The following is a 16,902-nucleotide window of genomic DNA, read 5'->3' as shown; positions in this document are numbered from 1 at the left end:
TGACTGTTCTGACCTGGTTGATGCTAACACACTGAGGAATATAGTAACAGAACTGACACCCTCCACATGGTCACTTGATCCCATTCACACCTGCCTTTTTAAAACTATTTTTCATTCTGTATCTGAAGACATACATGCCATAGTAAATTACTGTGTATGTGCTACCCTGAGGCAGCTGATCTCTATGTGGACATGTCTCCTGATGACACTGGGCCAATTGTCTCTCTTTTTAACTGTATTTTAGATATTAAAGCTTGGATGTCTCACAACTTTTTACAGCTCAACCAGGACAAAACAGAAGCACTTTTTATTGGTTCAAAGGCTCAGAGAGACAAACTGGCTTCTTCAGTAAATGCACTTAACCCAAGCCAAGCAGCAAGAAATCTAGGTGTTTTATTTGATTCTGATTTTAATTTAAAGCCACATGTACACTCCATCACAAAAACAGCATTTTATCATTTAAAGAACATTTCCAAAGTGAGGCAGTTTCTCTCTCTGAGCAATACTGATTTCATAACTAGAAGTAATGCTCTCATTTCTGGTCTACCAAAGAATAAAGTAAATCAGCTGCAGTTAATTCAAAACGCGGCAGCACGAGTGCTAACAAAGACCCGAAGGAGAGCACACCAATTTTAAAATCTTTACACAGGCTACCTGTGAGGTTTCATATTCATTTTAAAATTATTTTAATTGTCTTTAAGGCAATCTTTACCCTCTTATTATCTCAACTATATTTTTGTTAATCTTTTCAGTTTTAACTTAACTTTCTTTTATTCCTATTGGTGTGCATTAGTCTCTACTTCTCTACTCCTAAATCCATTTTTATTTCTACCCTGTTTTGTCACTATTTTATGTTTATTCTTGTTTTTCAGTCGCTGTAAAGCACTTTGAATTTGTATGAAAGATGCTATATGAATAAAGCTTGATTGATTGATTGATTGATTGATTGATTGATTGATTGATTGATTGATTGATTGATTGATATCCAGAAGCCTCATTTGACTTTTCAATGTTCCCTGTGGGATCCTCAGTGGTTAAACAGGCCTCAGCTGTTTCTCTGCATCAGGTAAACCTGAAATATCCACAAGACAGTTAAACACAAAGGTTGTGATATTCTACTGATAACTTTCATATTACCATTTCATTGTCTACCAGAATGTTAACTTTTAATCATCACTTTTACTTAAACTTACCTGTGCAGATGACGGGCCGGGTTGATCAGCACTAGTGTGAATAGAAGCATTGTTAGCAACTGTTATAAAAATAAGTGAAGTGATTTCTTACAGTTTAAAATCATTATCTACTTTAAAAACAAAGTTTTTACCTGACTGGTGATGTTCCTTCATGTGTGTTTTTCTTCAGTGCTTTGTATTTTTTTGTCACGGTCTCAAGCTCCTCTTTGACATCTAAAACACAAAAACTTAAACTTCAACCTCGGAAGAAAATGTCTTTGTACTTTGGTGTGCACTTTCTGTGTTAAAGCAACAATATTTCAGTTTGGTGCACTTTGGCACCCACAGAAGGTCCCTGAGTGAAACTGCACTGTGGTAAGACACAGTGCTGTCACCCATGTTACTCCTAACCCTTTCTAGACTATTTGAATTTGCATAACCGCACAGAGACGGCTAACTGGTTTCTATTTATACAGTAACTGAAGGCTTTTGTGTGAACTAGTCTCCAAAAAGCCGTACACACTCTTCATGAGGTGACCTTGGCCAACTGCCAAAGTTACATACTGCAGAAAACAGGCGGTCGGGGCAGAGACGTCTTTCTCCCTGTTGAAAGTTATTCTGCTATTAAATCGACCTTTGACACTTCTGTTTAAAGGTGGAAAAGTGACATCTTGTTGCTTTAACTATGTTGTTCAAGAGCACACTCTAATCTGCATAATGTTCCTGTAACTTCCTCTCACCAGTTATCATCAGTGCTATAAAAATGACAGGATATATCCACATAAAGTAGGATTACTTGTGCAATATTTCTTAAACCCAAATAAAAACAGTTTTGATTAGTTCTTCCAACTTCATAGTTTACATCTATCAAGCATTTAATCAGAATCAAACCACTTTGACATGCAAAGTTGTAATCGCTTCACTGGTGTTTTGTCTGTAAACAAATTTACTTGTTAACATTCACTTTACCTGGAACTGATTGATCATCTGTATTGAGTGATAGGTTCATTGACCTCAGAAGTGTTTCCATCAGTATCTTCTGGATGACCTCCTAAATAAGATTTAAAATATTTAACACTGTGTTAACCAGCACACTTTTGTTTAGGATTTACTGGATGATACATTAACAGTTTAAATGTGTGTTTTTTCTGGGCTGCTCAGAAAGCAGAAAAGTCTTAAATAGAAAAAAAGCTTTTGTGTGTTTGTTTTCATTTTTTTTATAAAAGTTTCTTTTTTGTAAAACCGCAGTCACAAAAACTATCTTGAGAATGATGTACATTCTATTTCAATGAAGAAAAGCCTTGATGTGAATAATTATATAGAATCATACACAAAGATTGAGATGTGCAACACAACATGTTTTACTATATAACAATCATATAAGGTCATGTATGTTGAATTATGAACCATTACAAACCACTAGTTCTGCCACATTTAACATCATCACAGTTTTAGACTCCTCGAACATGTCGACCTTGGCACGAACATGCTGCTCAATGATGTCCCTCATGGCATTCAAGGAGCCTTTGCCTTTACATTGTTGTGCATCTACAGTGAATCAGAAAATGTTTTTAAATGCACATTAATTACATGTATTTGATTCAGTGTCAGGTTTCATATGCCAACATCTTTTGTCCTACCTTCATAGCACTTCTGCATGTTTTCCTCGATTGAAGTCGTCAGGCTGCTGTAGATTTCTTTCTTTCGCTCCCGGATGGTTTTGTCGAGTTTTGCCTTAATTTTTTCTTCCTACCACAGAAGATTAAAAACAAAAACATGTATATCTGCATTGCTAACATGTACCTTATTGATGGTGTTCTACATAAGAAATGAATATCAACAATAATAGCAAAAAAAAAAGATCTTTTATTTGGTTTCTTTCTTAAATGTTTTTTCTTCATTAAGTACGTTAATCACAAACGTGTTTCAATTGATTTTTTCACCTCGTTCTTGAGTCTCCTTCACTTTGACAAACAACTTAAAACAAAACTGTTGGATAAGATGGTACCATCACCATCTCTTACCTCTGTCCTGAGAAATTCCAGTTGCAGCTGCACACCTTTGTACTTTTTGTACTTTTCAACCAGAGTCCCTGTGACGAGTGAAAAGGAACTGATGGCCCCGTTGAATGGTTCACATTTTGATTCATTTCTGAAACATGTTAACAAGTAAATCTTTCATTGATCAAACATTGACAAAGTTCAAATTTAGAAATTTTATTTAGATACTTATATTAAATTAGTTTAATTACTTTAAATAACAATTGCACACATTATTATATTATTATTATAATTGCCATTTGAAGAGGTATTATCTTTTCCTCATTTAGTATGTTCTTACGGGAAAGTCTTTCTAAATTCCTCATCAATGCTCTCCATCAGCTTTGAAGCTAATCGCTCATTTAGGTTTTGTTGTTTCCCTTTTTTTGGTTTGTAGACGCCATTGTTTGCGACTATGCACTTCAATCTCCCGTATAAAGCACTTCCTTTCATTCTTTTCTGAAACAAAAACAAACATTTCCATAAATGATTAACTTTTGAATATCAAGTGAAAAATCGATGGTTTGGATAAAGGAATAAAATATTCTAATACATACGGGATATAAGAAGGACTTCAAGTCACTTTCCCTTGAACTATTGGATTTTTCAACACCCTCCATGAGGCACTTGTTAAAAGCCCTATAGGACTTTATCATGGGCTCAAAGACTTTATCTAATGCACATTTCAAGTTTTCTTCAAGGTCTTTGCACACATTAGCTTTTACGCCAGCCTGAAACCAAATAGAAAACATTTAATGTTAAAACAATACAACTCTATACTGTATGTTAGGCATAAAATAATGTGTCAAAGTTTTTTAAAAATAGACGGATATCTGGCTTTAAACCACGTGTGAAGTTGCATCCAGATGTGACCCGATCTGAACTTAAAGTTATTTATGGTACAAGCAACAAATGACTCTTAAAGAAAGTAAAACTAAAATGTAAAATAAAGACCATACAAATATCATCACAGACTCAATACTTCAAAGACTATGTTTGGTGTGACATGGCATTGCATTTGTCTAATCACAGCCTATGTTGTCTTATGAAGCCACCATAGACTGTTCATCAGTGGCTTCTGTAGTTTTCTTCTTTCCTTTTATCTGGTTTCCCTCCATCTTGATTGCCCTGATTGTCTTCACCTGTGTTGTTAGTCTCACCTGTGTTTGATTACCCCTGTGTATTTAGTCTCAAAGTTCCTTTCCTCTTGTTGTCAGTTCATTGTCAGGCGTCTAACCTATCTATGTGTCTGTGCTTTGTGCAACCTGCCTTTGTTCCAGTTTTTCTCATTGTGATTTGTTTTGCCTTTTGTGGATTTTCTTTGGACATTTAATAAAGTTTTTATTCTGCCTTTTTGTTTTATTTATTTTTGTTAGACTGCAATTGGGTCCTCTACCTTTTTGTTGGAATTTTAAGACTTGATGCATCCTTTCAGAATAAAACTTTTCACCATAGCCTAATTTAAATTGGTTTACAGATTTACTATCATAAATTTACAACTTTATTCTTGTAAATGTACAACTCCAATCTCGATATTTTAGAAAAAAATAACTTTAACCAAGTCTACAATGTGCAATTTGTGTTCTCCTGTGTTGCTCTTTTAGTACCATCTGTTTTGGCTTTGTGGAGTTTACACTCCTACAAGCCACAGTATGGTATTTGAGCTCTTAGCCTACGGTGAAAGTTGTGTTGTAAAGACCCTCGTCCCTTGAGTCGTGCTGCCCACCTGCTCTGCTCACTTGTTGTCTTTAATTGAAGATTCTTTTTCCAAACCAGCACTCCAAAAGCTGTATTTACTGAGCTGTTTACCACCATATGCTTTGAATGCACCATCATGACCTCATGACGGAGAAAATATGTGAAGTGGTGGTGCCAGCCTCGTCAGCGTCACTATGTTCCTAATCACAGCTTTACATTACACAATGAATGGGGGCAAATTTTTAAATGCGTCATGTCGCATGCTGTGTGTGATGTTGAGGGCAGCACTCACGGTACTGACGGTGCATGCCTCAATATTTTACACTGGGATATCTATCACATTGGTATATATGACGTGGTGAAATTTTTAGATGAAGTTTTCATGTAACCTTCAACACTTAAAGCCACACCCAGGAAGTGACACTGCATCCTTGTCCCTCACGGCTGCATATTAAGCAGCTATATCCCATTAGTTTGAAATAAGTGTAGTCCAATGTTTAAAAATCAGTGTGTAACTTTAAAATGGTCACTACTGAACACATAATCTCTTCAATTAAGTAAACTTTTTTGGGTTATATGTAAAATATTATATTTTTATGGGTGTACAACTTTTCAAATATGTGTTTGTTAGCCATGTGCTTGATAGCATTCTGTAGTTCTGCTGCTGCAGCAGAGGAGAGAGAAGTGGTGCTGGAGAAAATTGATGCAGAAGTCAGCATGTTAGTTCAAATATTGTATCTTCAGTTAAAAGGCCAATCAATCAGACTTATATTATTGCAGGTAAAAACTGGTGTTGAACCTACAATTTATTTTCATTTAGGTTAGTTTTGGATAGTTTAGAAAACTTTTTTTGAGGAGTTTATATAGGGATAAGAAACATACACAATTTCAAAAATATTTAGAGTGGTCCCAATACTGGATTTTAAGGTACCTTTTTGGCTCAGATTGTGATTACTGGCTGACAAAACTAAACTAAACCTAAATGCAGTTAAAGTGTTATTTGATCTTACCACTTCTCCACAGCTGGCCCCTTGAATAAGAGAAAGAATCCCATACGCTCCTGACACATACTTCAGTGTGACTGAGTGAAAGTCATTCAGTTCATACAGAAACTCCTGAAGTTTGGGGACTTCTATAAAAAACATACAATATAAGCTTACATAATTACATCCAGAGAAACTTCTCACATGTAACAGATTTTCTTTTATTCACAAAGTTATGCATGGACTTCACCTACCAGTTTCATCTGGTCCTAGCCTTTTTTTCTTAAGGAACTCTTTGGAGCTCACTGTGAACACTTTGAAACAGTCATCACTGAAATGTGTCTGCAAAAATAATGAATACATTTAGGGTGGTATTGCATTGAAAAGACATCTTCATTTTAGATTTTCTGAAATTTCAAAACTCACCTGAACCCCCTTTAGTTTCCTGAATTCTCTCCTCACTTCCTCCTTGGCTCGCATGTTCCTCTTAAATATGGCAGCACGAACACCAGCTACTGAACTGTAACAAGAGATCAGTATTAAGCTGAACCTCATACATTATCTGAAGCCCTGAAAATTCAATCTCCAACATCTTTAATATGACATGGTTTTCTTTCCTCTCAGGATAAAAGTTTAAAAAATAACATATGAACAAAGTATACATAGTTTAAATATATATAATAAATATGTTGCAGTAGACCATGACCACACCTTTAAATCTATTGTAAAAAAAAAAAAAAGAAATCACTTACGAATCATCAGAATCTTCGATAACATCAGACTTGGTGCAGATGAAGTGAATGTGCTGACATTGGCCACCATTTCCAATAAGGCTGCTGGCACTTTTCAGAATCTCCCATGGCTCTTTCTCTGATGCTGCTCTGTTAATGTCCGTCACGATCCACACAGTGGAACAGCTTTGAACCACCTACAAGGATGAAATCCAAGTTAATCGTGAATGTCAGTCAATATCAAAGAAAGGTTACGCATTTAATACAGCAATGTATTTCAATAGAGTCAATATCAGTGTTTTGTAATAAAATAATGTTAAACTTAAGACAAGATTAACAAAGTGATGCATTTAAATGATTTACCCCTTTCCACATTTTATCTCTTCCCTTGTTGCGGTCCCCATTTCCAGGTAGATCCACAAGTGTGACATTCTGAAGAAGGTCATTATTTGGCACCCTGATTGTCACACACTTCACCACGGGCCAAAACCATTTCTTTATGCCTTTAGCCATTCCGTACTTTGAGCTGCTTCTTGTGTATTTGACAAGTTCTGCAGACAGCTCTTTAGCCTGACAAAAGAAAAATAAGATTAAGGATTTCATTCAAATGCCGCATGAAGAGTACAACAGCCTGATTTTTGACAAGCAGTTACACAGACCATCTAAGAAGGTAACATGACAGGACTTTGCTGTTAAGGGAACATTTGATATAAAGCTGCAGACATTGAGGATCAAGTCCATTCTCTCTTTAAATCCATTTTTAGGTACTGAATTTACTATAACATTTTCTAAACTACCCCAAAATTAAACCAAACTTGAACGACCAGGAAGTATGTAAATTGCAGACATCGCTTTATGTCTGAGATGGAAATGATATACATTTCAAAACAAGATAGCTTTCTGTTAAGTCATTTTTGGATATGTACTTGTATACCTGAATTAAAATTGTCAGACTTAAAATCTTTTACAAAAAAGGTGAAATGCTGGCTGAAAGCAAACCAGAGCTGTACCCACTTTTAAATTGTATCTTAAACCGGTTTATAGCATTTTGTACTGTCATGTTGTACATGTATTTTAATGTATCCTCATATAGTGTTATGGGGTTTTATGTAATCGAATGTTGTACATTTTTACTCTGTTTGTTTACCCAAAGGCCCAATTAGGGACACACGTTGGAAATGAGCAATATACTCTTTATGCAGCACATCAGTTTCATGTATGTATTGAAACTGTTAAATTGCATTGTCCCCATTACATACATAAATTCAAATTCAAATATAAATGATACTGTAGATTTATTCTCTTTCTTACTGATCCACAGGTCAAGGTTTTCTTCTTAGAAACAATAAATTCTGGGATTTCTCTGAAATGTTTGTCGTTCATGAGATGTTCCACAGAAGGGTTTTTTCTCCGTTCTTCTCCATACAGCGCTGACAGCATTTCAACAGCGTCATTGTAATCATCGGCATCTTCATCTTTGCAGTCTTCATCATTCAGGATGAATGTTGACAAGTACCACAACTCCTGCTTCAATTCCTAAAAAAGAAAATAATTATCCTTTAACTAAGTTGAGTTTTAATTGTATAGAATCAAATACTGTAAATGGATGAAGCAATGCATTCAACATCCTTTTTAAAGACTAGGGATTAAAGGATACATTTTTATGTTCATCTTATTTTACCTCTTTTGTGATGAATTCAATCTCTGCCTCATAGTTCTGGTTCTGCTTGTTAGCCTCCACCTTAATGATGACTGTTGTACAAGCACTGACACTTCCTGAGGGCAAGAGATCCTTCTCTCCGACGACAGCATTTATTAGAGAGCTTTTTCCAGCCCCTGTTCTTCCAAAGACACCAACCAGCTCCCTTTTTTCTGTCTCCAAATCACAGATTCTTTCCCTGTTGTACAACAGTTCAAATCCGTTAATTCATATGAAAAATATTACAATAAAGGTGTCAAGTGTTAAGCTTTAATCCTTCTCATTAAATCCTTTTATTATTCATTAAATCATAACGGAGTACCATATACATTTACTAATCCTATTCACACACATTCATTGAAGTTGATGCAGGGGTTTAGTTTCTTGCCCAAGGATGCTTCGACATACAACTGCAGGAGCTAGAAATCAAAACTATGACCTTGTTAAGAGACGACCAACACTACCACTGAGCCACAGCTGCCACATGTGAATGGTCGAACTTGAAATCTTGCTAAAATGTCAATTTCATGCAGGAAGTCAAAGACAGATGTTTACCATCTAAGGGAAATAAGTTATTGATTTTGTTTTACTTCACAAAACTTCAGAAAAGTGGTTAGTGCGCGCGCCCCATATATGGAGGCTATGGTCCTTCAAGCGGGCGGCCCGGGTTCGTATCCCACCTGTGGCTCCTTTCCCGCATGTCATTCCCCACTCTCTCTCTCTCTCCCTGATTTCCAACTCTATCCACTGTCCTATCTCTCCATCAAAGGCACAAAAAGCCGAAAAAATAAATCTTAATCTTATTTGTCAACAAGGAAGGCCATTTACAAAATTAGTCAAGTCAATAGTGAATCTTTTTTTTCACTTGTCAAAGGCACACGTCATTGTAAAATGCAGATATGAGAATAGTCTGAACAGGAGAATATAAAAAGCACAATTAATTCAGTTGTTAAAGGATAGACTGTAGCTCTAGAAGATGCAATAAATAATAATAATAATAACTTTATTTATATGAAATACCTTGTTCTGGGCTTGTAAGAATCCGAAATGGAACAACGATCCAAAATGTTACAGAAAATGTAATAAAACCCTAAATTGTAATAACTGGTTGATAATGTGACAAGATGCTGGGCCCAAAACATCATAAGTTATTACATGAAGCAGGCAAAATAATTTTCTCCTAATAGTGTAATCATTTTATTACATCATAGAGTGAGTCAATCATTTATGGATTAAAGAGCATATTGCTTCAATGTAGAGTTTAGTACACAAATGCCCCCCACCCCCCATATATTAATTGGTGTGTGTATATATAAATACTTGTACAACTCCACCGCCCAGGTATTGTGTCATTCTGTGGGAAACTCTGAGATATATAAACTAATGGTTCAAACTTTTAGAACAGACCCATTCTTTCACTGTTATTGCAATTGGAGCAGTTAAAGTCCAGTGAATGAGCTGAAATTGAACAAAGGTAAGAGGTAAACTCAGGAAAGAGGTTAAAGAAAAAGTATAGGTGAACAAATATGTCAAGATTGTGTAAATGTCAGAGTTCTCCAAAAGGCTTTTTTCAGGGAACAAAGAATGGTCTCACAACTTGCAGCTTTTCAGCAGAAATGGAAGTATATATATATATATATATATATATATATATATATATGTGTATATATACTATTTTCTTATATTATATATATATATATTATATATTAAATCTTTCAAAAACTTGTTGAAAACCAATAATGCTGTTGTTTATTTGTCAAATAAATTGAAACAACTAAATAGTCCTTTTTTACAAATAATAACCAAAAAACTTCATATTTAGTATGGCCTCCTTTGGCCTTGATTACTGCTTGTCTCTTTTGTTATTGAGTTCCAAATAGCTTCTAGCTGTTCCCACAAACTTGCTTTAGATGAAACGTTTGTGGGAACAATCTTTGAATCTACTAAATAGCCGGACTTTGACCTAGCCAGTCCATCAGTTCCACTACTCCAGATTCCCTTTTCTTTGTCAAATAGTCTCTGCACAGCTTTGAAGTATGCTTGGGGTCATTGTCTTGTTGGTATATGAACCATCCTGAGTGCCTGGACCTGTATTATTTCTTTTTGTCACAAATCAAATAGTCACAAATCTCTTTTGGACCCATAAGCAAATATGTAATATCTGTTTTCTTACTCTAGAAAAGCATTGAGCTTTGTTTTTTCTCTGTGTAGTATTTTGTCATGAACACATTCCATGATGTTTCTCACTTCAGACAGCATGACTTTTTCTGTTGGAGAAAAGAAAAGACAAAGAAACAAGTGTATTAATTAGGTACCATGTTAAACAAAAGCCTTTCTCTTAAATGTCAATTAAGGATAATTTAGAGTATCATCAAAGCAGCAACCGCAGGTGTTGAAAAAATAAGCCATTACAGTGAAAAAAAACAGCAGTAAACATGTGTACTGCATGGTACAGAATTATTTGGCATCCATAGAAAAGCCCCAACACTGTGCCTGACCACACCTTGTTTATAGACTAACATGCCCATGTTAGTCTTGTTATTCAGGTTTGTGCATGTACATTTGTTAGTCAAACAGTGTGAGTGCTGGGCATGAAAATACAAACTTCATTTGGCAGAAACTACTATAGACACTTGTGCTGCCCTGTGAGCTGCTCAGGCCAAGTGAGAGGCCCGAAGTTTAAGTCCACGTTAGATTTATGAAGTAATGGAAGCATTGATATCGTCTCTATGGCATGTTGCTAAGAGACACCTAAGGTGTAATATGAAGTCATGACACAATACATGTATGCTGGTGAATGCTTTGTTCTGTTGGTTGTAATTGTTCTCAGCGTAACATAAATACCTGAATATGTGGAGTCCCGTCGTCGTTTCTTAGTTGGTGATAGACATCCGCTGGACTCCCCCTGAGGCTCAGACTTTCTTTTTCCTTATTTTTCATTAAAAATCAAAAACAGCTTTTTGCCTCTTACAATATTAAAACATACAAATAGATGATTTGTCAGAACAAGACATTATTACTACAAAAACAGATCAGCATAAATCCTACATAAGATACTTTAGACCTTACCTTTATCTCTTGTGTTACTGTTGGCCAAAACCTAAAGATGAAATATGTATTAGACTCATTGAAACAGATATCAACCAAGCTATGATGAGTGTGACTAAACCTCCAAGTGGAGTCAACCATTGATTCAGTCAATTCTTCAGTCAAATATGATGGTGATTTTTCTCAGGACACATCAGTAATTCTATTGCACATTGATGATTAAAAGAGGTACAAGTATAATAACAGTATCCCTGGAAAATGTATTTTATCCTCACCTGAGCAGAATCAGCAGTTTCTTCATGTTCCTGTTGACGTCAAGAAAAGCATCACTCTCAGAACAAAGCCAGCCAACATTTTAGCAGACATTTGAAATAATTTTGGCATGACTGTAATAAATATACACAACACTAAATGAAAGAGAATGCACTGCACTCAAAGGAGAAGAAAATTAATGAATGACCTGATTTGTTGCATTTTTCTCCCCCTAATGTCAAATGGAAAAGATGAATTTGAGAGATTCCAGTAAATGCTATTTTAGTCATTCTTTCATTATACAATTACTAATAATTGATAGTCATTCTACACGTGAGAATGTATTAAACCTAAGACATTGAGGAGTATTACCTTCAGAGACTTGAGTCTCTTCTTGAATTTTGCCCTTGGTCCAACTTTCGTGATCAAGTCTTTGATGTCATCTTTATCAAGAAGGTAAAAACTTTCCTCATCAATACCTTGATCTGTTATTAGGAAAACAATTCAGAATAATCTTTGTCAAGCAAAACCAAACCATTGTTTAAAATTTTGAAATGATGTCAAGTTGGCATTGTAGAGCCATATTACAGCACCTTTTCTGTTTCTAATAGCATACGATTGAATGTTTCCGTATTGGTGGGAAATTGCCTGTGACAATCAAAAAGAATGGTAATACTTCACCTTGAAAATTTACAATCCAATCGCTGAGACGCCATTCAGTTAATTTTGTTTTAACAAAATCACCCATGACGGGAAACAACAACTGTAAGTTAATCACATAATAATATTTAAATCTATTGTTATAACTTCACATATTGCAGAAGTTTTTATGAATTAAATGTAATTAGACAAAGATAAGGAGTTATGAACAGATAATAGCAGGTGCAAGGAAAGGTCCCCAGCAAGTATTTGGGAAACATCCATCAGGTCATAGGTTCCACCCATAGATTATAACACCATTTTAATGCATCAGAGGTTGCCGCTTGCTTCCACCTCAAATAACCATTTTGACTTACTGTCCCTGACTCATTAACAAAATGCACATTTGTATTTGTAGTGCTATCATCTGTAAATCAGTAACTAATGCAGGTATTATGCTGTTTCAACACTTCTTAGATCACAGTCACAACAGCTCTAAAGCCCCGTTTTCACTGAGCGTTTTCCATGAAGCCTATCTACTACTTTTTCAAAAGCACCTCATGGTGACGTCTTAAATGGCACAACAAAACATCCCTCCATAGTTGTTTCAGTTGTAAAAGTGCTGAAAATTAACTCTTTTTCTCAGGAAATATTAATTTACTCAAGTTTAACAACCAAGCTTATTCACATACAATCTATACCTTTACATTATGGAGGAGATGTCGTGTAATAAGTCAAGAAAAAACGATTTAGCTATTTAAAATAGATAACCAGAAGCTCTTACTGAAACTGATTATGAAGAACCTTTTTAAGTTATGCAGAAACATATAGTACAATACAAAATAAAATCAAAGATAATAAGTTCAATCAAACAGAGTTAGTAAAACTAGTTACATCTCTATTCCTTTCTTATCTTATGTAACACTGCTTTACTTACAATTCCTTTGGAGTACTTTGTTGACAATGATGAAAGCTAAAATGGGAAAAGTCAAAAATCTCCCAGATGATGAAGTAAAAAAAACAAAAAAAACAATCTCAAGCAGTCATTAAACCTCCATCACCTCAGTCTTTGCAAATGCATAACAGATTACGTGACCTGATACTTAAATCATGACCAATGTTCCTCTTCTTGTAAATGAAAGCGATGTTTCATTCAAGGTTCTTTAAGTTCACAAGCCCTCTGTGTCTGCTCCGCCTTCATGCCATCGGCACTTTCACTTCCTCTTTTTCACAATCACATGCTGCAAGTTGATTAAACATTTTTTAATCAACTTATATTCATCTTTTCATTTCTCATAGAACATTTTAGAAATAATTAAACACGGAACCCACTCAGATGTGTCGTCCCTGATGTCAAAATCCCAGTCAGACTCACTTTAATATCCGTTTCTATAATATTGATGTTATTCTAGTCTTTCAACGATACAACTTCCCTATCTAAACAAAACTCTCTGTACCTAGTTCTCTCTTACTCGCTCTGTTAAATAAACAGTTCTACAGGCCTGGAGCACTTCGGTTAAAGGCTGAACTGGTGTCTGGTATTTTAAAAACCTGATGTAATTTAAAATCTTGTTTTTTTCTGGACATTATACAATCATTTTCATTGTTTTATGTTTAATGTAAATTCTTTTTGACTGATGTCTTTTATGGCTGCAGCATGGTTGAAGAGCCCAAGACAAATCTTTCTATCGGTGAGACTATAAAGTTAATCTTCCAATCTCCAAAAACCGGATAAACCTGTAAACTTGGTGACTCAGGCCTAAAGTTTTTTGTTCTGGAGTGCTCTTATAATTGAGTTTAATTAAAGGTTTAAAAGGGTTGTGCAGTTAAGTTATTCACTTGTCCTCAGTTGATCTTTAAATGTCACTCATAAACAGGTTCTATATGAACGTCTTTAATTGCTGTACCAGACTTATGTGCTGTTAATGACCACACCTTTATGTCCACAAAGGCAGAGCATCAGTTTCTGCCTCAGTTGATGTGTGGTAAGACAGGCAACACAACTACTGTGTTGGGGTTATTGAAGATCTCACACACAGGCACCAATTATGTTGGGGGCCATTAAATTAATAATTCTGATTAATTCATTTTGAACGTAAATTAACAAAAGTATTCATCTGAATTAATAATGGGGCACTCCCTTGGAATCAGGGAATTATAAACAAATAATCCAATTAAATGCTCCACCAGCTATTTCCTGACTGCGCGCCAAAACTCTTCGAAAACGTGGCGTAAAAGCAGGGAGGATACGGACGTCCTTGGATGCAGCAAGGCCAGGTCATGAGAGACGGACGTGTCCTCGGATTTAGGAAGTCAGGCACATGAAACGAGGACCAATGGGAGACCACAGCTTGTATAGTGCGGGACTCCCTGCTGTCATCCCCCCGATCTGCGCCAATAAGGGAATTTTGTCCAGGTTCCCCCATTGCATCACACCTAGGTGTGAGGTGCTCCAGGGAAATGCTGGGAATCTGTTTTTTTGCAGGGCCTTTGTTCATTATCCTTCCAAAGTACTAAGATCAGGCTCCTGTATGGGGCTACAGGCCTGAGTCTGTCCAGCACATGGCTGGTCCCATCAATTGTATAGAACAAAGAATGTCATCATAAGATAAAGCAAAGGGTAATAGCCACTCTGACTTGCATAGAAAATGATTCATCAATCAATGGAAAAAATTGTAATACTTCACATTTGTGTGTGAGTACTAATATATTCCTTGTTCTAGGTATCAACAGCAGTTTACTAACTATAGTACACACCCAAAAGTCAAACTCATGCTATAAGAGTAAGGCATATAATGTGAGCCACCTTCTACACGCAGGGTGTTTTACTGCTGTAGGTTTGTGTGTGAGCTGACTTTAACCTTTGTTTCACTGATTCAATTCATAGGGGACACCACGTTGAACTGCATATGAGTGAAATGTTTGTCACAAAGAACATAATTAAAAGAGAAAGTTTTGAGATCTGCAGGCGTAGGAAACAGCCGGGCTATGACAAACACAACGCTACCCCACCCCTTACCCCCTGGGACCGATGGCACAACCAACAGACAAAAGTCAGCGAACACGCACACATCAATTGTTCACGTGCTGTGTCATGACAAAATCCTGACATGACAAAAAGACTGTGGCATCAAAGAAATTTAAAAACAATGTTTTGTGCCAAACAAACAGTGATAACAACAGACAAACACAGCTATAGCCTCAGGGGTTACTTTACCAATACTGTCTGTCAATCAAAAGAAAATTATCCATAAAAGGATAGCTGTTACATTTAGCGCTGTTACAGGCCTGGATTGCTTCTGCTGTGATGACTAGATATGCAGCAGATTTTCCGTTTTGTTTTGTTTTCTGGGTTTGTGTTGTTAAGTTGGGTTTTTAATGGAAATCATTTGGGCAGTTGCAGCACTTTTTTTTTTTTTTCAATAAGGCAACAACATTTATTTGTATATAAGTTTTATTGCATGATGTGCCATAATGCATTTATAATCAGTGAAAATAAAAAAACGAAATCATTGTACAGAAAAGCCAGAAAAGTTGGTCTGTTAATAAAATTCTTCTATTTCCTTTACCACACTTCTAAAACTTTATTTTGCAGCAAACATCTGCTTTGTCTTTATTCATTAGAAACCATCAAGGTCAGCCCTTACAAAGCCGAAAATCTAAGTCAAATCAAACTAACACCTAATTCTCTGATTAATGTTCAAGATTTAATAAGACACTGTTATAATCAGTAAAACTGCAGTGCGTAAATCAACGCATCCACTTCTTAACTCATAAAATAAAATCACCCACAAGAAACGAAGAATAGGAAGTAAAGAAGTTGGTGTCTGACTGTAATAATAGTAGAAACTGTTTACATGAAAATCACAACATCCCTAGTAAGAATACCCCCCCCCCCCCCCACCACCACCACTGATCACAATTTCAGGCCTGAGGTCCACAAGTAATTCCAAGGAAAACTGTCCTATCACAAATATAACATCTGTATGTATGAAACTCACATCAAACAAACTCATCAAACATGTCAACACACGACTCAAAGAGAGCAGAAATAACAACCTGAAGAAAAGGTTGAGACCAAATCCAGAAGCCTCATTTGACTTTTCAATGTTCCCTGTGGGATCCTCAGTGGTTAAACAGGCCTCAGCTGTTTCTCTGCATCAGGTAAACCTGAAATATCCACAAGACAGTTAAACACAAAGGTTGTGATATTCTACTGATAACTTTCATATTACCATTTCATTGTCTACCAGAATGTTAACTTTTAATCATCACTTTTACTTAAACTTACCTGTGCAGATGACGGGCCGGGTTGATCAGCACTAGTGTGAATAGAAGCATTGTTAGCAACTGTTATAAAAATAAGTGAAGCGATTTCTTACAGTTTAAAATCAGAGCATTATCTACTTTAAAAAAATGTTTTACCTGACTGTTGATGTTCCTTCATCTTGATTTTTCTTCAGTTCTTGATAGTATTTTGTCACCATCAAAAGCTCCTCTTTGACATCTAAGAAACAAAATGTTAAACTTTAAGCACTGAAAAAATGTCTTTCCACCTTAGTGCACTTTGGTGTGCAGCACAGCCAAGGAGACAAGTCACTTCCTCTGTTAAAGCAACAATATGTAGGAACTCGGAATGTC

The 16,902-nt window shown here is 35.8% G+C and overlaps 1 protein-coding gene across 5 annotated transcripts in view; it reads right to left on the bottom strand.

Moving 5' to 3' along the window:
- Positions 1-392: 392 nt before the first annotated feature.
- Positions 393-16,902, bottom strand: part of LOC132995653 (nuclear GTPase SLIP-GC-like) — a 28,423-nt gene continuing 11,913 nt past the window's right edge. Inside the window, exons 2-25 of one of the 5 annotated variants that reach the window (XM_061065731.1) lie at positions 11,995-12,107; positions 11,831-11,854; positions 11,646-11,675; positions 11,392-11,422; positions 11,167-11,250; positions 10,496-10,589; positions 8,305-8,521; positions 7,935-8,159; positions 6,987-7,193; positions 6,645-6,820; positions 6,319-6,412; positions 6,147-6,234; positions 5,920-6,041; positions 3,769-3,942; positions 3,513-3,670; positions 3,197-3,323; positions 2,813-2,921; positions 2,590-2,720; positions 2,142-2,223; positions 1,325-1,406; positions 1,178-1,224; positions 984-1,055; positions 887-943; positions 393-758 (exon numbers count right to left, since the gene is read on the bottom strand). In XM_061065731.1, the coding sequence (XP_060921714.1) occupies positions 709-758; positions 887-943; positions 984-1,055; positions 1,178-1,224; positions 1,325-1,406; positions 2,142-2,223; positions 2,590-2,720; positions 2,813-2,921; positions 3,197-3,323; positions 3,513-3,670; positions 3,769-3,942; positions 5,920-6,041; positions 6,147-6,234; positions 6,319-6,412; positions 6,645-6,820; positions 6,987-7,193; positions 7,935-8,159; positions 8,305-8,521; positions 10,496-10,589; positions 11,167-11,250; positions 11,392-11,422; positions 11,646-11,675; positions 11,831-11,854; positions 11,995-12,107 (2,594 nt within the window). In that variant the 3' untranslated portion in view covers positions 393-708. Of the gene's footprint in view, positions 944-983; positions 1,073-1,177; positions 1,225-1,324; positions 1,407-2,141; positions 2,224-2,589; positions 2,721-2,812; positions 2,922-3,196; positions 3,324-3,512; positions 3,671-3,768; positions 3,943-5,919; positions 6,042-6,146; positions 6,235-6,318; positions 6,413-6,644; positions 6,821-6,986; positions 7,194-7,934; positions 8,160-8,304; positions 8,522-10,495; positions 10,590-11,166; positions 11,251-11,391; positions 11,423-11,645; positions 11,676-11,830; positions 11,855-11,994; positions 12,108-16,902 lie in introns of all 5 variants that reach the window. The other 4 variants (XM_061065730.1, XM_061065732.1, XM_061065734.1 and 1 more) reach the window with 4 other exon arrangements.

Source organism: Labrus mixtus, chromosome 20 (genome assembly GCF_963584025.1).
Source record: "Labrus mixtus chromosome 20, fLabMix1.1, whole genome shotgun sequence".
Taxonomy (NCBI): domain Eukaryota; kingdom Metazoa; phylum Chordata; class Actinopteri; order Labriformes; family Labridae; genus Labrus; species Labrus mixtus.
The sequence above is the reverse complement of the archived record's forward strand: the minus strand, read 5'-3'. Positions and strand labels throughout refer to the sequence as shown.